Source organism: Aotus nancymaae, unplaced genomic scaffold (genome assembly GCF_030222135.1).
Source record: "Aotus nancymaae isolate 86718 unplaced genomic scaffold, 86718_ANA_hifiasm-v0.15.2.pri h1tg000010l, whole genome shotgun sequence".
Classification (NCBI taxonomy): domain Eukaryota; kingdom Metazoa; phylum Chordata; class Mammalia; order Primates; family Aotidae; genus Aotus; species Aotus nancymaae.
The window spans coordinates 71,132,928-71,153,746 of NW_026988421.1; the positions used below are offsets into that span (position 1 = coordinate 71,132,928).

Genomic DNA, 20,819 nt, shown 5'->3' on the forward strand with positions numbered 1-20,819 from the left:
GCAGCTCTCAAGGAACTGGCAATGCTCCCTGACTCTGGCCTCTGGGGAGTGGGGACAGGGGCAGGCGAAGGGCAGGGCCAAACTTCAGGTGCACATGACCTGCTGCTGGCCCTGAGTCTTGGGGAGGAACAGGTGGGGTTTTCCTTTATCCATTTTGCTTTTGTTCTTTGGTCAAGAGGGGTCACGGGAGTACTGGGCACCAAAGGTGTCGTGGGCTCAGAGTTAATCAGAGTTGAACAAACTCTTCTGGCTGAAGAGTGACAGAAACACTTAGGACCAGATCTAGTTAACAGAATTTTATCATTAAATCACAGAAACTTTAGTGCAAAACAAAAATCACAAAATCTGTTTACTAGCAACTGCATGTCCTACTGGTTTTGCTTGCTGTCTCCTGGCAACCAGAAGTGGACAGAAGCGTGGGTGCCCAAGTGGCTTGAAGGCAGCACCCACCCCACACCCGGCAGACCCCTTGGCATGCTGCCCTCCACCAGGAAGCCAGAGGCCTAGGAGCTCGCCACCCACATTAATTTGAAAAGAAAGGTCAAAAGGAGCATCTATGAGACGGGAGGTGGGGTACAGACTGAAGCAGCCCCTCAGCAGCCAGGGACACGCAGCCACCACTGTCCACACACTCACACAAGCCAGGCCCACGGGGCCTTCTGAGAGCTAGCAGGTCACATTCAGGCAGATGGCCCCCTTCCCACCCAAACTCACAGAACCCCGAGCAAGGCATCACCAGGAAAGACACGGGAAAGCCAAATCACGGTTGACCCAGGGACAGAGAACCCTTGGCCCCACTGATGTCCCGAGCCACCAGCAGCTGCTTCCAGAATCCTTGTGCTATTACAGTGGGAATTACATTATTGAAAAAGCCTAATTATTCTGGGCTTCTAATCTTTCAGATAAAACTGCCTTTGTTTTGCTGCTTTGTATAGCTGAGAGGTCCAGGAAAGGGAGAGGGTCCCTGATCAGGGCAGGAGGCCACCTCAGAAGCCCAGGCCCACCAGTGCCCAAGCACATGTCAGAGCTCGGTCAGAACAAGGTCCCAACCAAGAGGGTTGGTGGCCTCCTGTCAAGAAGCTGTGGCTCAGGCCAGCAAAGCTGTGTCCTCCTCCAGCAGGTGCCACGCAAGCGCGAGCTCAAAGGCTTCCAGTGCATCACCATCCATCTAGCAGAGAGAAAGGGGGCACTGAAGCAGCTCTGTCTGCCAGGGGCTAGGGCATTATTCACTTAGCATTTTTCCTTTCACTTAGATGAATCAGTGTTGAAACATGCATCAGTACGCAAGCAATTTATTTTTACGTTGAATATGAATATACATACAGTAACATTGGTTTCTTATTTGATAGGCGTTTGAGTTGTTTTCACTTTTGGCTATTACAAATAATGTTGCTGTAAATATTTGCATACAAGTTTTTGTAGGTCCACCTTTTCACGTCTCTTGGGAGACGTGACTCAATCATGGTGTCAATGCAACCGGCAGTAAAAGTACATCATACAACTGAGGATCCTTTTTCTCTCACCGCATTGACTAAAGCAAACTCATTCTATACACCAAAAGTGAAGCATTTCTTCCTGCATCATTGTTGAGCACTACGCACTGAAGCTCTGGCCCCCTGCCCTGTCCCACGTGGCCTGTGTAGTGCCAGCCATAAACACAGACACAAAGTGACTTATGGACCTTGCTTCAAATTCCAAGTGAAGAAAACAAGAGAGAAATGATGAAATCAGTAATAAAAATTATCAGTCTCTTTTCCTTCAATGTAGTATACTATATAGGTAATTACTGAGAGTGTCAACTGAAGAGGAAGACTTACCTAACACTTCTAGGACATCTCTGCTCCTATTTTAAGAGACTAATAATTTGGACACTTTTCATAGTCTTTGTAAACGGTTTTGTTTGTGTAACTGAAGTTCATGACATCATATGACATACAGAACAACAGAGCTAATAATTCTTTGGCCTGCTTTCTCACCCACATACTCCTTATAATTTATTTGGTTTTCAATGATTCAAGCAATAGGATCTTACAACTTCCTATTGGCAGCACTTTTACGGTTTGGTGGTCCTAAAGGTTAGTTCTTCATGCCTAATATGCAGTTGGAGTAGTTTTGTTTTTTTGTTTTTTTTTTTTACCCTTTAAGTTCTGGGGTACACGTGCAGAACATGCAGGTTTGTACATGGGTATGCACATGCCATAGTGGTTTGCTGCACCCATCAACCTATCATCCACATTAGGTATTTCTCCTAATGCTAGCCCTCCCCTAGTCCCCCACCACCCAACAGGTCCCAGTGTGTCCTGTGACCATGTATTCTCATTGTTCAACTCCCACTTATGAGTGAGAATACACGGTGTTTGGTTTCCTGTTCTTGTGTTAGTTTGCTGAGAATGATGGTTTCCAGCTTCATCCACGTCCCTGAAAAGGACATGAACTCATCCTTTTTTATGCTGCATAGTATTCCATGGCATATGGTGTATATGTGCCACATTTTCTTTATCCAATCTGTCACTGATGGGCATTTGGGGTGGTTCCAAGTCTTCACTATTGTGAACAGTACCACAATAACCATACACGTGCATGTGTCTTTATAGTAGAATGATTTATAATCCTTTGGGTATATACCCAACAATGGGATTCCTGGGTCCAATGATATTTCCAGTTCTAGATCCTTGAGGAATCACCACACTGTCTTCCACAAAGGTTGAACTAATTTACACTCCCACCAACAGTGTAAAAGCATTCCTATTTCTCCACATCCTCTCCAGGATCTGTTGTTTCATGACTTTTTAATGATCGCCATGCTAACTGGCGTGAGGTGGTATCTCATTATGGTTTTGATTTGCATTTCTCTAGTGACCAGTGATGATGAGCTTCTTTTCACGTTAGTTGGCTGCGTAAATGTTTTCTTTTGAGAATTGTCCATTCATATCGTTCGCCCACATTTTGATGGGCTTGTCTTTTTCTTGTAAACTTGTTTAAGTTCTTTGTAGATTCTGGATATTAGCCCTTTGTCAGATGGATAGATTGCAAAAGTGTTCTCCCATTCTGTAGGTTGCCTGTTCACTCTGATGATGTTTCTTTTGCTGTGCAGAAGTTTAGTTTAATTAGATTCCATTTGTCAATTTTGGCTTTTGTTGCCATTGCTTTCAGTGTATTAGTCATGAAGACTTTGCCCATGCCTATGTCCTGACTAAAATCTATGTAATATTGATGAGATTATAAATCTGAAGTTTTAACACTAACAAAAAGAAACCCAGGTCATCTTGCTAAGTCTTGTTTCTATTTTGTTCCTGACAGTCAGTAGAAAGGCAGTTGTATTGGGTTATGTTAGTCCTATCTATTTTTGTTAATTTTATTATTTGCAAAAATGTTTTGTGTGTATTCTATTTATAGAAAGATAATGATATAACATTTTTGTTAAATATGCATATTATTAATGATAAAATGAAATGTGTTTTTGTTTCTTTGTTCCCAATTAATGTACATCAATTTTAAAATACATTAAAGCAATAGCAAAGAAAATAAAGAAATGCCATAGAAGTCTCTTTTCATGTTTACATGTAGAGATACACTGCTTCCTAAGGATCTATAAGGAAAGATGTGGATTTTAATTCTAAAATCTTAGTTTTCGGATGTACCTAAAATTTAAGCAGCAAAAATTTTATTAATCATTAAACTCAAGCAGATTCCAATCACAGAAGCAGAATGAATTAAAGCATGTTTTAATTGAATATGCTTCCTAGGTTTCTCCTGGCAAACCTGTTATTGTTTCATGACCCACTTGAAGAAATGAAGATACATGGGAAAATAGTCATTGCCCAAGAGAGCCTTCCATTTTATAAATGCTCGATTTATGCTGAAACAATCTGAATAGAAACAGTGCTTTTTTATGTGTCTGGTTGGAGGACAGAAACTCCCAAAACTTTCCTATACACCCGTTGGACCCACAACTTGCTGTTGAGCTCCAAATCCACATCAGGAAGCTCAGGCACAAACCGAGAGTTGGCTTCTCCCTAGTAACCTAAACAGATGCTTAGTGAGCCTCAGATGCATTTTCACACCACCTTCTGCTGATTGCTGCTTGGGCAAAATAAAGGTTAGCCACCAGTCTACCAAACGCCTGGTATGTCAGCATTCTCCATCGTACTCTGAGACATGAGTATGTGGGAGACATGACTCTGTAATTAGGAGCTTAAAGTGTTTCAGGGAGACCATATAAATCTAGTGAGAAGTGAATTAGCAATATATGAGAGCATGTCATTTCATGTCAAAGCAGGCGCTATGAACTTTGTTACATTAGTATGTAAGTTAAGGCAGCTGGGAGAGGCAGACTAGAAAATATAGCTGTTAAGCTAAGTCCTGAGAGAAGAGCAACCGCACCTTCTACCTTCCACGTGCAGGGCTCTCCTCAGCACATCTTCCCCATGCTTTCCCGTTGCTCATTTTCCTCCAGTGGAAAGGAGGGAAAGGGCAAAGTCCACATGCAGAGGGGCTGGTGGACTTAGAAAGGTGGATAAATAGGTGGGCCCAGGATAATATTGGTGAGAATGCTGCTTTTTGTTCCTTCAGTTACAGAGCTCTTGAGCTCGTGGCTATAAGCATAGACTTGGGAGCGAGCCTGATTGGGAATTTAAGTCCCCACTTCACCTTTTATGAGCTCTGGGATCCTGGACACTCCACCTCTTACTATTCAGTTTTCTCATCTGGGAAAAGTAGATACCAGGATTTAAATCTTAGGATTCAGAAGTGTTAAAGGATTAACTCACGTTAAGGTAAGTGAAACGAGGGAGAGGCAACTGTTCAGACAAGGAATAAAAGGAAATTGACAGGACTAGAATTTCTATTTGAATCATTCAGGGTGTCTGCTACAACTTTAGATTCCTACGCCTTGGCCCGAGGAACGGAGATTCATTAGTTCTGGGACCCAAGATGCTGTTTTATAAAAAGAAACTTACAAAAAGTCACAAAAATAATGCAGCGTTTCTGTATGCCCTTACCATTTCCCCACTGATGTGAACATCTTGTATCGACATCGTACATTTGTAAAAACTAAAAAGTCAGTGTTGGCACGTTACTCCTAACTCCAGACTTCATCAGATTTTCCACTCACGCTCTTTATCTGTCCCAGGATCAAATCCAGGATACCACACTGCATTTAGAGAAGCTGCATTTTTCACAAGCTCTTCTAGCTGCTGAGAGGGAGGTGGATCGGGAGCTCATCTTCAAAAACACTGGGACATTTAGAGGCCCGAACCAAAATTGCTGCATTCCCAAGTTGGGGAGGTGAAATGCAATTTTGAAGAGCAGAATTGGTGGAGGAGATGAATATAGCAGACTGATTTTAGAATTAAAGGTGGGATCCTCTCCACTACATGAGAGGGAGTTACCTTCAGAACAAGGCATTAATGCCGGGGAAAAGAGGTTTTGGAAGGAAGGGGTACAACCTCATCCTCAGGCTAGATTGAGAATACATAAGTAAGGCTGTGAGTAGCTCAGAATCAGCAAGTGCAGCAAATTGGGAACAGGTGTTTCAGAGAACACACACAGAGGACTCACATAAAGGGAATTACAAGGGGTCAATTAGCCTGCAAGATACATGCAACCTGCGTGTTCTGGAACCTGGTGCTAATGCTTCGGCAGTGGGTCACAATGGAAAACATCAACCACTGCCACAGTGGAAAGTAGCAGAACGGGTAAGGGTGAGGCTGGGAAGATTTTATTTAAGGAGAGTTCTAAGGGTCTTGGGTGAAGCAGGGGCTGGAAGGGGAGGCGGATAAAGCACTTGAAGCTCTGACTGTGATCAGTTGTCACACTGAGGAGACACAGGAGGCCCTAGCTCAGGTGACAGGTAAAGGTTCGTAGAGTTGAGAAGGTGAGGATAAAGCAATATATATTTTTAAGAAGCCAGCAGCCTCTTTGTGGAATCCATGGAGGTTTTTTGAAGCAGATACCACCCGTATTTTACTAAAGACCTTAGGTTCTAGGCCTATCACTGAGTTTTCCTAATCACAGTCCAATTGCTCAGCTTCCTTACAGCAGTTGTAAGAGTCACCTAACCTGTTCCTTCTCAAAGAACGTTAACCATTTTTCACTGGACTCAAGATTCTTTTAATGTCTATACCACTTTTCTTTCCCACTAAGTTGTTCTTTACCCTAGAAATCCTAAACCACAAGCTGATAGTCTTTAAATTTCACATTAAGTACATGTTCTGTCACTTATCAAATGCATTTGAAAAAGTTCAACAGAAATTGCCGGAAAGGATGTGGAGAAATAGGAATGCTGTTACACTGTTGGTGGGAGTGTAAATTAGTTCAACCATTGTGGAAGGCAGTGTGGCAATTTCTCAAGGATCTAGAAATAGAAATTCCATTTGATCCATCAATCCCATTACTGGGTATATACCCAAAGGATTATAAATCATTCTGTTATAAACACACATGCACATGTATGTTCATTGTGGCACTGTTTACAATAGCAAAGACTTGGAACCAACCCAAATGCCCATCAGTGATGGACTGGATAAAGAAAATGTGGCACATATACACTATGGAATACTATGGAGCCACAAAAAAAGGGGAGTTGTGTCCTTTGCAGGGACATGGATGAAGCTGGAAACCATCATTCTCAGCAAACTGACACAAGAACAGAAAACCAAACACCACATATTCCCACTCGTAAATGGGTATTGAACAATGAGACCACATGGACACAGGGAGGGGAACATCACACACTGGGGTCTGTTGTGGGGTCGGGAATTAGAGGAAGAATAGCAAGGGGTGGGGAGTTTGGGGAGGGATAACATTAGGAGAAATACCTAATGTGGGTGACAGGGGTGATGGATTCAGCAAACCACCGTGGCATGTGTATACCTATGTAACAATCCTGCAAGTTCTGCACATGTACCCCAGAACTTAAAGTACAATAAAAAAAAAATAGAGAGGAAGGAAAGAAAAAAGAAAGCAAGAAAGAAAGAAGAAAGAAAAAGAAAGGAAAGAAAAAAGAAAACGAAAGAAAGAAAAAGAAAGAAAGAAAGAAAAACAAGAAAGAAAGAAGGAAATTGCCTTAGCAATTTACTCAAGGCCTTTACTCAAGGCCTCCTAGATCTTTTGCATTGCTCGCTGGCACAACGTTGGGCCCAATCAGGTAAATAAGTGTCTGGCCATTAAACTTAAGGTCATTTAATCCTTAACTTGATAGATTCTGGGTGTTTTCTACAAATCTGCATAGAAACTAGCACTTACCTGGGAGATTTCTCTGCCAGCTGTCAAAGGATTTTCCAAGTAGTTCCATACTCAAGGACGCTGTGCGATGGAAAAATGAAGCCACAGAAATCTTAAATGTGTTAGGAAAAGGGCTGGGTGATGAAAGATTCTAGTGAATCTGCACACCGCAGCAAAGTGTTTCCAGAAACACTGCATTACCTAAATACAGAATCAAGAATAATTTGGCTTTTGGTTAAGATTGGCTTTGGCATGTTTTTTTAAAACCAAGGAATAGTGTATTTAGAAATGTGGGAAAACTATATCAAAAAAATGAAAACTTTGAGTTGCAATAAAATCAGACAGTGTTGCTGGATTTCAGTAATGTATGGGCATCTAGGTTACATAAAGAGAACATATGAATAAAATACCAGGATAAAATTTCTCTAGAAACGTTGAACTTTAACATTACATAGTTCACCTCAGAATAAACTATATAGAACCGCCAACAGGCAACCGCTTTTATGCTACAAAAATGGCCATTTCACTTGCTTCAAATCCTATTTCAGATCTTTGTCTTTTCTTTGTAATGAAGATGTAAACGTTTTAGTTCACACTATACCAGAGTTAAAATTTCACTGGTGTCTGTATTACAAATGTTAAAATAATCCTAAAAATGAAAGTAAATTTGAGTTTTGGTAGTCAATCTTTTTCATAGTCTTATGTCAGAGAACTAATCTTTCCCAGGCATCAAACTCTATGAAATCTGCCATAGTTACCACCTACTACCAACTTAGTTTCCATGCCCCATAACAGTTGTCAGAGAACCTACCCACTTTCAGTGACATTTATATTCTTATTCTAACTTGACCTCATTTTTCATTTATCAAAATGACTATATTGCCTTCTGGAATTCAAGCCAAAGGAAAGAACGATGTTACTGGTCCCTAGTCTATTGATTTACTCTATTTTTGTCACCTAGGCTGAAGTGCAGGCATGATCATGCCTCACTGCAACCTCTGCTTCCCAGGCTGGAGTGATTCTCGTGCCTCAGTCACCCAAGGAGCTAGGACCATAGGCAACTGCCACCATGCTCAGCTAATTTTTGTGTTTTTAGTAGAGAAGAGGTTTTGCCATGTTGGCCAGGCTGGTCTTGAACCGCTGGGTTCAAGTGATCTGTCCGCTTCAGCCTCACAAAGTGCTGGGATTACAGGCATGAGCCACTGCACCCAGCCCTCTGAAGTCTTACTCTGACTCTTGAAGTCAAGCATTTATGTCCAATGTCCTTTTGCCAAACTGGTTTTTAAATATTTGACCACTCATATATGTCACAACTTCTAGTTAATGTCATATTAATAAGGTGCAAACCATCTTATAAATAAGGATTCATCATTGACTTTTTCTTCTAAGTTACATCAGATCATTGATTCTAGTCTGCAGTTTATCAAGATAAGATGTTAAGTTGAAGATTTTACCTTAAATTCTAAGGAAATTTTTAAAAATGAAAAATTAAAATGGATAAAAGTATACCAATATTACCAGGATTTCGTGAGAATCACTGAAAATGAGTGGCTAGATTAGTTCTAAAAAAAGCCAGTGATTTATTTTTAACTAAAATGTAAGCTTAAGTCACCCTCTGTATAGAAACTTTAATTCTACTTTCTGTACTTACTTTTTTTTTCTGTGTAACTGTTTGAAAACCTCCAACACCCTCATTCTAATTCTACGGTATTCCTGGAAATCTTTCTCTTTGGCATAATTTTATGTTCTAATGTGTTTTTCCTCTCAGACACAATAATCAACTATTCAAAGATGCCATCTAATGCACTATGTTACTAAGTATTGTGGCCAGAGAGTGATTTTAAGTGTAATAAATTATCTTAAAATTGAAAAGAGCTTAAGCAAAAACAAAAACAAGCATTATATCTTAAACACAGGCATGAATTAAACCAACTTGTGAATGGTTAAGGCAACTTACAAAAATGCTTTAAGACATATCAAGTGAGAGTAGGAAGGAAGAGCCCTTCAATCCCTGACAATGCTGCATTTGCTCCTACTGGCTTTGGGAGTTGTTAGAGTCCCATGTTGTTTTTTTTTTCAGAGAAAGTCTCCCTCTGTCCAGGCTGGAATGAAGTGGCATGATCTTGAATCACTGCAACCTCTGCCTTCCTGATTTAAGCGATTCTCCTGCCTCAGCCTCCTGAGTAGTTAGGACGACAGGCACCTGCCACCACACCCAGCTAATTTTTGTATTTTTAGTAGAGACAGGGTTTTACCATGCTGGCCAGGATAGTCTTCATCTCTTGACCTCGTGATCTACCCATCTCAGCCTCCCAAAGTGCTGGGATTACAGGCTTGAGCCACGATGCCCAGCTGAGTCCCATGTTTTAATAGGAATACTGCATTGATTCCAAATGCAAGTGCAGCAATATTGGGAGAAAAAAATATGAAAGAAACAGAAAAGTTATCTTTAACATTTAAAAAGCTTTTATTGTTTTAAAAGCCTTACATAATTCACAGCTATCAGCCCACACACTAAGGAAGTCTCTGTGCATAGGCAGAAGGAGCCATCACTTTGGAGTGGCACCTGTAACTGTGTTTACATTAAAACAGACAGAAGAGTGTAAGAGTGTGTTGTTGCCCTGACAAGGTCTTAGTTGTCCTTGAGTTAACTTGAATTGAGGTGTTTCTTCTTTTGAAAATATGAAGTTTTCTAGTTCTGTAGCAGGAGAGGTGGTATTTTCCCTGTCTTTTCTGATGAGGGGTTCAGATGTTACATTACCCCTCATTTCTTCCTTTAGGAGAGGGACGGCTTTAGCGCACTCAAGATTAGTTAAATCATCAGCACCCAAACACCTGTTCTTGGCAGCACTATCTACGTCTCCGTCTTTTCCCATCCTTGAAAAAGCCTAAGAATGTCAAACAGAAAAGAGGTACAATTTTAAAAAGGGTTCCAACTTTTTAACAGTCACCACTGATAATAAGGCACACATGCAGACTTCTTTAGGTAGTTCAGTTACAGCTACTTAGGCTGAGGTTTACACTGCCAACTTCCGTCAACTCACTAAGGTAATCTGAGGGCTAGAATTAGACTGCTGGAGCAAAGGGGGGCTTGTTTATTAAGTTACTTAAAAATTAGGTTCCCAAAGATGTCACAGTATTGTGACAGGCTTCTAACAGCAGTATCATCTGTTACCTGTGCACTTACTCCTTAAATGTAATGAACACACACTTTTGCAAAAAGTTAGTTTATTAATCTATTCAAATTCTACCCAATATGTAGTAATTATATACTCAAAGCAAATTTTAATGAGGCAGGCATGTGCTGGATTGTATTGGAATGTCAATGAAGTCTAATGACTAAAGCATCAAAAGGCTCTACTTCACTTGCAAATTAATTATGGTAAAAAAGTATTATTTTAAAATACTTCCAGGGTACTACAGAGCATGCCTATTTTAAATGTTTAACCTTGTCAGCTGTAATTTTACGGTGTAATTATCAAAAGTCACAAACCATAAATATTACTTAGTCCCATGAAAGTTATAGAAGTTATCATTTCCAGTATAATCCCATGTACTTCCTGCATCCAATACTTGAGACACGCACACCCAATACAGTCTAAGTGCAGGTCTCTCGGCTTAGGCAAAAATGGTTTGTCTAACACACCCATGGGACTGACTGCACTGTAGTATACACAGTAGAAAATGACATAAATTTCCAAACTGAGTAGTAAAAAATAGTCAAGAGTGGTAAATGCATTATATAATGACGTCTATTCCTAGACATCATTAGGAATACAATGGCAAGAAATTATTTCTGCATGCTTATCTGAAAGGGCAAAAGTTCAAAAGCAAACCATTGAGAATGAATTAAACTTCATTAAAACATATATTTTTTTTTCAGAAGGAGTCTCACTCTGTTGCTCAGGCTGGAATTCAGTAGCGTAATCTTGGTTTACTGCAAACTCCGCCTCCCAGATTCAAGCGATTGCCCTGCCTTAGCCTCCCAAGTAGCTGGGACTACAGGCGTGCACCACGACACCCAGCTAATTTTTGTATTTTTAGTAGAGACGGGGTTATACCACATTGACCAGGCTGGTCTCGAACTTGTGTATGCTGTAGGCATGTCACTGTGTGGCATGCCTGAGAAGCTAAATTACAAAATTCTATAAAAAAAACCAAAACTACAAAAACCAGAGCTGTATCAATGATTACGGTCAGCCGAGAAATACCCTTCACGGGACAAAAAACCTTTACAAAATACCCTTTGCAAAACAAAAAAAACACTTCCGAGTCAATGTTAAACTTAGCAGTAAAAGAGCCTAATTATAAATACTAAGCCATGGGACACGCACGCAAAAAGCTAAACATAATCTGTGGCTCAAATGAGCCAATCAGATACCTTCCTTAACCTCAACACAAAAACATGTTAAGTCCCGTTACCTCAAAAGTAGCTTGTGTTGTTGATACGACATCCGGCTGACTCTCGGATTTTGACTCATTCTTGCCGACTTTCTGATCTGTAAAGAGATCCTCCTCCTCTTCCGGGAGAGGAAAGGGACTTGTTTTCTTTGCCGGTTTTGGTTTAGCAGACTGAAAGAGATGGTCGTCACTGCCGGCCTCCCTCGGAGCAGGAAACATGGGGCTCTTTTCTTTACCTCCCCCTGGAGGGCTGGCAGGATTCTCTGCTGTCTTTGCCTTGGGTTTTGTTCTCTCCACGGACTGAGATCCAGTGCCCGCGGAAAAGATGTCCCCGGACACGCAAAGGTCAGCCTCCCCTCTGGAATGACCCAGAGACTTGGCAAAGGGGCTTCTGTCCACTCCAGGCACAGGACCACCTTCCCAGGGTGCAGTTGCAGCTTCCAGGGCCTCCTCAGTGCTGTCTTCTCCACTGGCTGCTCTGAGCTGTGGCCGACGGCCGTCTGGGGAAATGGTACCATCAGCCCACTGCGCAACGGGTCCCCCGGGGACGCTCGTGGCCTCAGCCTCGCTTGACTCCTGGGCAGCCAGCCGCCTAGGCGCACGAGTCCGTCGTCTAGGCCTCCTTCTCCTCTTGACACGGCCCTGCAATGGCAAAAAAACACACGCGGATCTGGTGATACAGTGTTCAAACCTACCGTGGCAAAGAATCAGTGACTCAAAATATTGTAAGGTTATCTGGCCTACTTCGATCAAGATACTATCCAAGAATACACAAGAGGTTATTTCTTAACGATTCCCAAGGAATGCGTTTTTAACAGCTCCTAGTACTCTAAGACTAAGTCATTCTTAATCCTTTAGCGTTCGCCTCCCAGATTCAAGCGATTGCCCTGCCTTAGCCTCCCAAGTAGCTGGGACTACAGGCGTGCACCACGACACCCAGCTAATTTTTGTATTTTTAGTAGAGACGGGGTTATACCACATTGACCAGGCTGGTCTCGAACTTGTGTATGCTGTAGGCATGTCACTGTGTGGCATGCCTGAGAAGCTAAATTACAAAATTCTATAAAAAAAACCAAAACTACAAAAACCAGAGCTGTATCAATGATTACGGTCAGCCGAGAAATACCCTTCACGGGACAAAAAACCTTTACAAAATACCCTTTGCAAAACAAAAAAAACACTTCCGAGTCAATGTTAAACTTAGCAGTAAAAGAGCCTAATTATAAATACTAAGCCATGGGACACGCACGCAAAAAGCTAAACATAATCTGTGGCTCAAATGAGCCAATCAGATACCTTCCTTAACCTCAACACAAAAACATGTTAAGTCCCGTTACCTCAAAAGTAGCTTGTGTTGTTGATACGACATCCGGCTGACTCTCGGATTTTGACTCATTCTTGCCGACTTTCTGATCTGTAAAGAGATCCTCCTCCTCTTCCGGGAGAGGAAAGGGACTTGTTTTCTTTGCCGGTTTTGGTTTAGCAGACTGAAAGAGATGGTCGTCACTGCCGGCCTCCCTCGGAGCAGGAAACATGGGGCTCTTTTCTTTACCTCCCCCTGGAGGGCTGGCAGGATTCTCTGCTGTCTTTGCCTTGGGTTTTGTTCTCTCCACGGACTGAGATCCAGTGCCCGCGGAAAAGATGTCCCCGGACACGCAAAGGTCAGCCTCCCCTCTGGAATGACCCAGAGACTTGGCAAAGGGGCTTCTGTCCACTCCAGGCACAGGACCACCTTCCCAGGGTGCAGTTGCAGCTTCCAGGGCCTCCTCAGTGCTGTCTTCTCCACTGGCTGCTCTGAGCTGTGGCCGACGGCCGTCTGGGGAAATGGTACCATCAGCCCACTGCGCAACGGGTCCCCCGGGGACGCTCGTGGCCTCAGCCTCGCTTGACTCCTGGGCAGCCAGCCGCCTAGGCGCACGAGTCCGTCGTCTAGGCCTCCTTCTCCTCTTGACACGGCCCTGCAATGGCAAAAAAACACACGCGGATCTGGTGATACAGTGTTCAAACCTACCGTGGCAAAGAATCAGTGACTCAAAATATTGTAAGGTTATCTGGCCTACTTCGATCAAGATACTATCCAAGAATACACAAGAGGTTATTTCTTAACGATTCCCAAGGAATGCGTTTTTAACAGCTCCTAGTACTCTAAGACTAAGTCATTCTTAATCCTTTAGCGTTCGCCTCCCAGATTCAAGCGATTGCCCTGCCTTAGCCTCCCAAGTAGCTGGGACTACAGGCGTGCACCACGACACCCAGCTAATTTTTGTATTTTTAGTAGAGACGGGGTTATACCACATTGACCAGGCTGGTCTCGAACTTGTGTATGCTGTAGGCATGTCACTGTGTGGCATGCCTGAGAAGCTAAATTACAAAATTCTATAAAAAAAACCAAAACTACAAAAACCAGAGCTGTATCAATGATTACGGTCAGCCGAGAAATACCCTTCACGGGACAAAAAACCTTTACAAAATACCCTTTGCAAAACAAAAAAAACACTTCCGAGTCAATGTTAAACTTAGCAGTAAAAGAGCCTAATTATAAATACTAAGCCATGGGACACGCACGCAAAAAGCTAAACATAATCTGTGGCTCAAATGAGCCAATCAGATACCTTCCTTAACCTCAACACAAAAACATGTTAAGTCCCGTTACCTCAAAAGTAGCTTGTGTTGTTGATACGACATCCGGCTGACTCTCGGATTTTGACTCATTCTTGCCGACTTTCTGATCTGTAAAGAGATCCTCCTCCTCTTCCGGGAGAGGAAAGGGACTTGTTTTCTTTGCCGGTTTTGGTTTAGCAGACTGAAAGAGATGGTCGTCACTGCCGGCCTCCCTCGGAGCAGGAAACATGGGGCTCTTTTCTTTACCTCCCCCTGGAGGGCTGGCAGGATTCTCTGCTGTCTTTGCCTTGGGTTTTGTTCTCTCCACGGACTGAGATCCAGTGCCCGCGGAAAAGATGTCCCCGGACACGCAAAGGTCAGCCTCCCCTCTGGAATGACCCAGAGACTTGGCAAAGGGGCTTCTGTCCACTCCAGGCACAGGACCACCTTCCCAGGGTGCAGTTGCAGCTTCCAGGGCCTCCTCAGTGCTGTCTTCTCCACTGGCTGCTCTGAGCTGTGGCCGACGGCCGTCTGGGGAAATGGTACCATCAGCCCACTGCGCAACGGGTCCCCCGGGGACGCTCGTGGCCTCAGCCTCGCTTGACTCCTGGGCAGCCAGCCGCCTAGGCGCACGAGTCCGTCGTCTAGGCCTCCTTCTCCTCTTGACACGGCCCTGCAATGGCAAAAAAACACACGCGGATCTGGTGATACAGTGTTCAAACCTACCGTGGCAAAGAATCAGTGACTCAAAATATTGTAAGGTTATCTGGCCTACTTCGATCAAGATACTATCCAAGAATACACAAGAGGTTATTTCTTAACGATTCCCAAGGAATGCGTTTTTAACAGCTCCTAGTACTCTAAGACTAAGTCATTCTTAATCCTTTAGCGTTCGCCTCCCAGATTCAAGCGATTGCCCTGCCTTAGCCTCCCAAGTAGCTGGGACTACAGGCGTGCACCACGACACCCAGCTAATTTTTGTATTTTTAGTAGAGACGGGGTTATACCACATTGACCAGGCTGGTCTCGAACTTGTGTATGCTGTAGGCATGTCACTGTGTGGCATGCCTGAGAAGCTAAATTACAAAATTCTATAAAAAAAACCAAAACTACAAAAACCAGAGCTGTATCAATGATTACGGTCAGCCGAGAAATACCCTTCACGGGACAAAAAACCTTTACAAAATACCCTTTGCAAAACAAAAAAAACACTTCCGAGTCAATGTTAAACTTAGCAGTAAAAGAGCCTAATTATAAATACTAAGCCATGGGACACGCACGCAAAAAGCTAAACATAATCTGTGGCTCAAATGAGCCAATCAGATACCTTCCTTAACCTCAACACAAAAACATGTTAAGTCCCGTTACCTCAAAAGTAGCTTGTGTTGTTGATACGACATCCGGCTGACTCTCGGATTTTGACTCATTCTTGCCGACTTTCTGATCTGTAAAGAGATCCTCCTCCTCTTCCGGGAGAGGAAAGGGACTTGTTTTCTTTGCCGGTTTTGGTTTAGCAGACTGAAAGAGATGGTCGTCACTGCCGGCCTCCCTCGGAGCAGGAAACATGGGGCTCTTTTCTTTACCTCCCCCTGGAGGGCTGGCAGGATTCTCTGCTGTCTTTGCCTTGGGTTTTGTTCTCTCCACGGACTGAGATCCAGTGCCCGCGGAAAAGATGTCCCCGGACACGCAAAGGTCAGCCTCCCCTCTGGAATGACCCAGAGACTTGGCAAAGGGGCTTCTGTCCACTCCAGGCACAGGACCACCTTCCCAGGGTGCAGTTGCAGCTTCCAGGGCCTCCTCAGTGCTGTCTTCTCCACTGGCTGCTCTGAGCTGTGGCCGACGGCCGTCTGGGGAAATGGTACCATCAGCCCACTGCGCAACGGGTCCCCCGGGGACGCTCGTGGCCTCAGCCTCGCTTGACTCCTGGGCAGCCAGCCGCCTAGGCGCACGAGTCCGTCGTCTAGGCCTCCTTCTCCTCTTGACACGGCCCTGCAATGGCAAAAAAACACACGCGGATCTGGTGATACAGTGTTCAAACCTACCGTGGCAAAGAATCAGTGACTCAAAATATTGTAAGGTTATCTGGCCTACTTCGATCAAGATACTATCCAAGAATACACAAGAGGTTATTTCTTAACGATTCCCAAGGAATGCGTTTTTAACAGCTCCTAGTACTCTAAGACTAAGTCATTCTTAATCCTTTAGCGTTCGCCTCCCAGATTCAAGCGATTGCCCTGCCTTAGCCTCCCAAGTAGCTGGGACTACAGGCGTGCACCACGACACCCAGCTAATTTTTGTATTTTTAGTAGAGACGGGGTTATACCACATTGACCAGGCTGGTCTCGAACTTGTGTATGCTGTAGGCATGTCACTGTGTGGCATGCCTGAGAAGCTAAATTACAAAATTCTATAAAAAAAACCAAAACTACAAAAACCAGAGCTGTATCAATGATTACGGTCAGCCGAGAAATACCCTTCACGGGACAAAAAACCTTTACAAAATACCCTTTGCAAAACAAAAAAAACACTTCCGAGTCAATGTTAAACTTAGCAGTAAAAGAGCCTAATTATAAATACTAAGCCATGGGACACGCACGCAAAAAGCTAAACATAATCTGTGGCTCAAATGAGCCAATCAGATACCTTCCTTAACCTCAACACAAAAACATGTTAAGTCCCGTTACCTCAAAAGTAGCTTGTGTTGTTGATACGACATCCGGCTGACTCTCGGATTTTGACTCATTCTTGCCGACTTTCTGATCTGTAAAGAGATCCTCCTCCTCTTCCGGGAGAGGAAAGGGACTTGTTTTCTTTGCCGGTTTTGGTTTAGCAGACTGAAAGAGATGGTCGTCACTGCCGGCCTCCCTCGGAGCAGGAAACATGGGGCTCTTTTCTTTACCTCCCCCTGGAGGGCTGGCAGGATTCTCTGCTGTCTTTGCCTTGGGTTTTGTTCTCTCCACGGACTGAGATCCAGTGCCCGCGGAAAAGATGTCCCCGGACACGCAAAGGTCAGCCTCCCCTCTGGAATGACCCAGAGACTTGGCAAAGGGGCTTCTGTCCACTCCAGGCACAGGACCACCTTCCCAGGGTGCAGTTGCAGCTTCCAGGGCCTCCTCAGTGCTGTCTTCTCCACTGGCTGCTCTGAGCTGTGGCCGACGGCCGTCTGGGGAAATGGTACCATCAGCCCACTGCGCAACGGGTCCCCCGGGGACGCTCGTGGCCTCAGCCTCGCTTGACTCCTGGGCAGCCAGCCGCCTAGGCGCACGAGTCCGTCGTCTAGGCCTCCTTCTCCTCTTGACACGGCCCTGCAATGGCAAAAAAACACACGCGGATCTGGTGATACAGTGTTCAAACCTACCGTGGCAAAGAATCAGTGACTCAAAATATTGTAAGGTTATCTGGCCTACTTCGATCAAGATACTATCCAAGAATACACAAGAGGTTATTTCTTAACGATTCCCAAGGAATGCGTTTTTAACAGCTCCTAGTACTCTAAGACTAAGTCATTCTTAATCCTTTAGCGTTCGCCTCCCAGATTCAAGCGATTGCCCTGCCTTAGCCTCCCAAGTAGCTGGGACTACAGGCGTGCACCACGACACCCAGCTAATTTTTGTATTTTTAGTAGAGACGGGGTTATACCACATTGACCAGGCTGGTCTCGAACTTGTGTATGCTGTAGGCATGTCACTGTGTGGCATGCCTGAGAAGCTAAATTACAAAATTCTATAAAAAAAACCAAAACTACAAAAACCAGAGCTGTATCAATGATTACGGTCAGCCGAGAAATACCCTTCACGGGACAAAAAACCTTTACAAAATACCCTTTGCAAAACAAAAAAAACACTTCCGAGTCAATGTTAAACTTAGCAGTAAAAGAGCCTAATTATAAATACTAAGCCATGGGACACGCACGCAAAAAGCTAAACATAATCTGTGGCTCAAATGAGCCAATCAGATACCTTCCTTAACCTCAACACAAAAACATGTTAAGTCCCGTTACCTCAAAAGTAGCTTGTGTTGTTGATACGACATCCGGCTGACTCTCGGATTTTGACTCATTCTTGCCGACTTTCTGATCTGTAAAGAGATCCTCCTCCTCTTCCGGGAGAGGAAAGGGACTTGTTTTCTTTGCCGGTTTTGGTTTAGCAGACTGAAAGAGATGGTCGTCACTGCCGGCCTCCCTCGGAGCAGGAAACATGGGGCTCTTTTCTTTACCTCCCCCTGGAGGGCTGGCAGGATTCTCTGCTGTCTTTGCCTTGGGTTTTGTTCTCTCCACGGACTGAGATCCAGTGCCCGCGGAAAAGATGTCCCCGGACACGCAAAGGTCAGCCTCCCCTCTGGAATGACCCAGAGACTTGGCAAAGGGGCTTCTGTCCACTCCAGGCACAGGACCACCTTCCCAGGGTGCAGTTGCAGCTTCCAGGGCCTCCTCAGTGCTGTCTTCTCCACTGGCTGCTCTGAGCTGTGGCCGACGGCCGTCTGGGGAAATGGTACCATCAGCCCACTGCGCAACGGGTCCCCCGGGGACGCTCGTGGCCTCAGCCTCGCTTGACTCCTGGGCAGCCAGCCGCCTAGGCGCACGAGTCCGTCGTCTAGGCCTCCTTCTCCTCTTGACACGGCCCTGCAATGGCAAAAAAACACACGCGGATCTGGTGATACAGTGTTCAAACCTACCGTGGCAAAGAATCAGTGACTCAAAATATTGTAAGGTTATCTGGCCTACTTCGATCAAGATACTATCCAAGAATACACAAGAGGTTATTTCTTAACGATTCCCAAGGAATGCGTTTTTAACAGCTCCTAGTACTCTAAGACTAAGTCATTCTTAATCCTTTAGCGTTCGCCTCCCAGATTCAAGCGATTGCCCTGCCTTAGCCTCCCAAGTAGCTGGGACTACAGGCGTGCACCACGACACCCAGCTAATTTTTGTATTTTTAGTAGAGACGGGGTTATACCACATTGACCAGGCTGGTCTCGAACTTGTGTATGCTGTAGGCATGTCACTGTGTGGCATGCCTGAGAAGCTAAATTACAAAATTCTATAAAAAAAACCAAAACTACAAAAACCAGAGCTGTATCAATGATTACGGTCAGCCGAGAAATACCCTTCACGGGACAAAAAACCTTTACAAAATACCCTTTGCAAAACAAAAAAAACACTTCCGAGTCAATGTTAAACTTAGCAGTAAAAGAGCCTAATTATAAATACTAAGCCATGGGACACGCACGCAAAAAGCTAAACATAATCTGTGGCTCAAATGAGCCAATCAGATACCTTCCTTAACCTCAACACAAAAACATGTTAAGTCCCGTTACCTCAAAAGTAGCTTGTGTTGTTGATACGACATCCGGCTGACTCTCGGATTTTGACTCATTCTTGCCGACTTTCTGATCTGTAAAGAGATCCTCCTCCTCTTCCGGGAGAGGAAAGGGACTTGTTTTCTTTGCCGGTTTTGGTTTAGCAGACTGAAAGAGATGGTCGTCACTGCCGGCCTCCCTCGGAGCAGGAAACATGGGGCTCTTTTCTTTACCTCCCCCTGGAGGGCTGGCAGGATTCTCTGCTGTCTTTGCCTTGGGTTTTGTTCTCTCCACGGACTGAGATCCAGTGCCCGCGGAAAAGATGTCCCCGGACACGCAAAGGTCAGCCTCCCCTCTGGAATGACCCAGAGACTTGGCAAAGGGGCTTCTGTCCACTCCAGGCACAGGACCACCTTCCCAGGGTGCAGTTGCAGCTTCCAGGGCCTCCTCAGTGCTGTCTTCTCCACTGGCTGCTCTGAGCTGTGGCCGACGGCCGTCTGGGGAAATGGTACCATCAGCCCACTGCGCAACGGGTCCCCCGGGGACGCTCGTGGCCTCAGCCTCGCTTGACTCCTGGGCAGCCAGCCGCCTAGGCGCACGAGTCCGTCGTCTAGGCCTCCTTCTCCTCTTGACACGGCCCTGCAATGGCAAAAAAACACACGCGGATCTGGTGATACAGTGTTCAAACCTACCGTGGCAAAGAATCAGTGACTCAAAATATTGTAAGGTTATCTGGCCTACTTCGATCAAGATACTATCCAAGAATACACAAGAGGTTATTTCTTAACGATTCCCAAGGAATGCGTTTTTAACAGCTCCTAGTACTCTAAGACTAAGTCATTCTTAATCCTTTAGCGTTCGCCTCCCAGATTCAAGCGATTGCCCTGCCTTAGCCTCCCAAGTAGCTGGGACTACAGGCGTGCACCACGACACCCAGCTAATTTTTGTATTTTTAGTAGAGACGGGGTTATACCACATTGACCAGGCTGGTCTCGAACTTGTGTATGCTGTAGGCATGTCACTGTGTGGCATGCCTGAGAAGCTAAATTACAAAATTCTATAAAAAAAACCAAAACTACAAAAACCAGAGCTGTATCAATGATTACGGTCAGCCGAGAAATACCCTTCACGGGACAAAAAACCTTTACAAAATACCCTTTGCAAAACAAAAAAAACACTTCCGAGTCAATGTTAAACTTAGCAGTAAAAGAGCCTAATTATAAATACTAAGCCATGGGACACGCACGCAAAAAGCTAAACATAATCTGTGGCTCAAATGAGCCAATCAGATACCT

At 44.4% G+C, this 20,819-nt stretch overlaps 7 protein-coding genes across 7 annotated transcripts; all 7 read right to left on the bottom strand.

The window, feature by feature from the left end:
* Nucleotides 1-1,087: 1,087 nt before the first annotated feature.
* Nucleotides 1,088-12,890, bottom strand: LOC135273908 (WASH complex subunit 2D-like). Its single transcript, XM_064373637.1, has 3 exons — nt 12,875-12,890; nt 11,647-12,263; nt 1,088-1,168 (listed from the first exon to the last, which is right to left on the bottom strand). The coding sequence occupies exons 1-3, from the start codon at nt 12,888-12,890 to the stop codon at nt 1,088-1,090; spliced, it is 714 nt and encodes a 237-aa protein (XP_064229707.1).
* A 42-nt stretch (nt 12,891-12,932) lies between these two features.
* Nucleotides 12,933-14,206, bottom strand: LOC135273909 (WASH complex subunit 2D-like). The gene is made up of 2 exons (XM_064373639.1): nt 14,191-14,206; nt 12,933-13,579 (listed from the first exon to the last, which is right to left on the bottom strand). Exons 1-2 carry the CDS (start codon nt 14,204-14,206, stop codon nt 12,933-12,935), a joined length of 663 nt encoding a protein of 220 aa, XP_064229709.1.
* Nucleotides 14,207-14,248: 42 nt separating this feature from the next.
* Nucleotides 14,249-15,522, bottom strand: LOC135273910 (WASH complex subunit 2D-like). Its single transcript, XM_064373640.1, has 2 exons — nt 15,507-15,522; nt 14,249-14,895 (listed from the first exon to the last, which is right to left on the bottom strand). Exons 1-2 carry the CDS (start codon nt 15,520-15,522, stop codon nt 14,249-14,251), a joined length of 663 nt encoding a protein of 220 aa, XP_064229710.1.
* A 42-nt stretch (nt 15,523-15,564) lies between these two features.
* Nucleotides 15,565-16,838, bottom strand: LOC135273911 (WASH complex subunit 2D-like). The gene is made up of 2 exons (XM_064373641.1): nt 16,823-16,838; nt 15,565-16,211 (listed from the first exon to the last, which is right to left on the bottom strand). The coding sequence occupies exons 1-2, from the start codon at nt 16,836-16,838 to the stop codon at nt 15,565-15,567; spliced, it is 663 nt and encodes a 220-aa protein (XP_064229711.1).
* A 42-nt stretch (nt 16,839-16,880) lies between these two features.
* On the bottom strand, nt 16,881-18,154 carry LOC135273912 (WASH complex subunit 2D-like). Its single transcript, XM_064373642.1, has 2 exons — nt 18,139-18,154; nt 16,881-17,527 (listed from the first exon to the last, which is right to left on the bottom strand). The coding sequence occupies exons 1-2, from the start codon at nt 18,152-18,154 to the stop codon at nt 16,881-16,883; spliced, it is 663 nt and encodes a 220-aa protein (XP_064229712.1).
* A 42-nt stretch (nt 18,155-18,196) lies between these two features.
* LOC135273913 (WASH complex subunit 2D-like) lies at nt 18,197-19,470 on the bottom strand. The gene is made up of 2 exons (XM_064373643.1): nt 19,455-19,470; nt 18,197-18,843 (listed from the first exon to the last, which is right to left on the bottom strand). The coding sequence occupies exons 1-2, from the start codon at nt 19,468-19,470 to the stop codon at nt 18,197-18,199; spliced, it is 663 nt and encodes a 220-aa protein (XP_064229713.1).
* Nucleotides 19,471-19,512: 42 nt separating this feature from the next.
* On the bottom strand, nt 19,513-20,786 carry LOC135273914 (WASH complex subunit 2D-like). The gene is made up of 2 exons (XM_064373644.1): nt 20,771-20,786; nt 19,513-20,159 (listed from the first exon to the last, which is right to left on the bottom strand). Exons 1-2 carry the CDS (start codon nt 20,784-20,786, stop codon nt 19,513-19,515), a joined length of 663 nt encoding a protein of 220 aa, XP_064229714.1.
* Nucleotides 20,787-20,819: the final 33 nt, after the last annotated feature.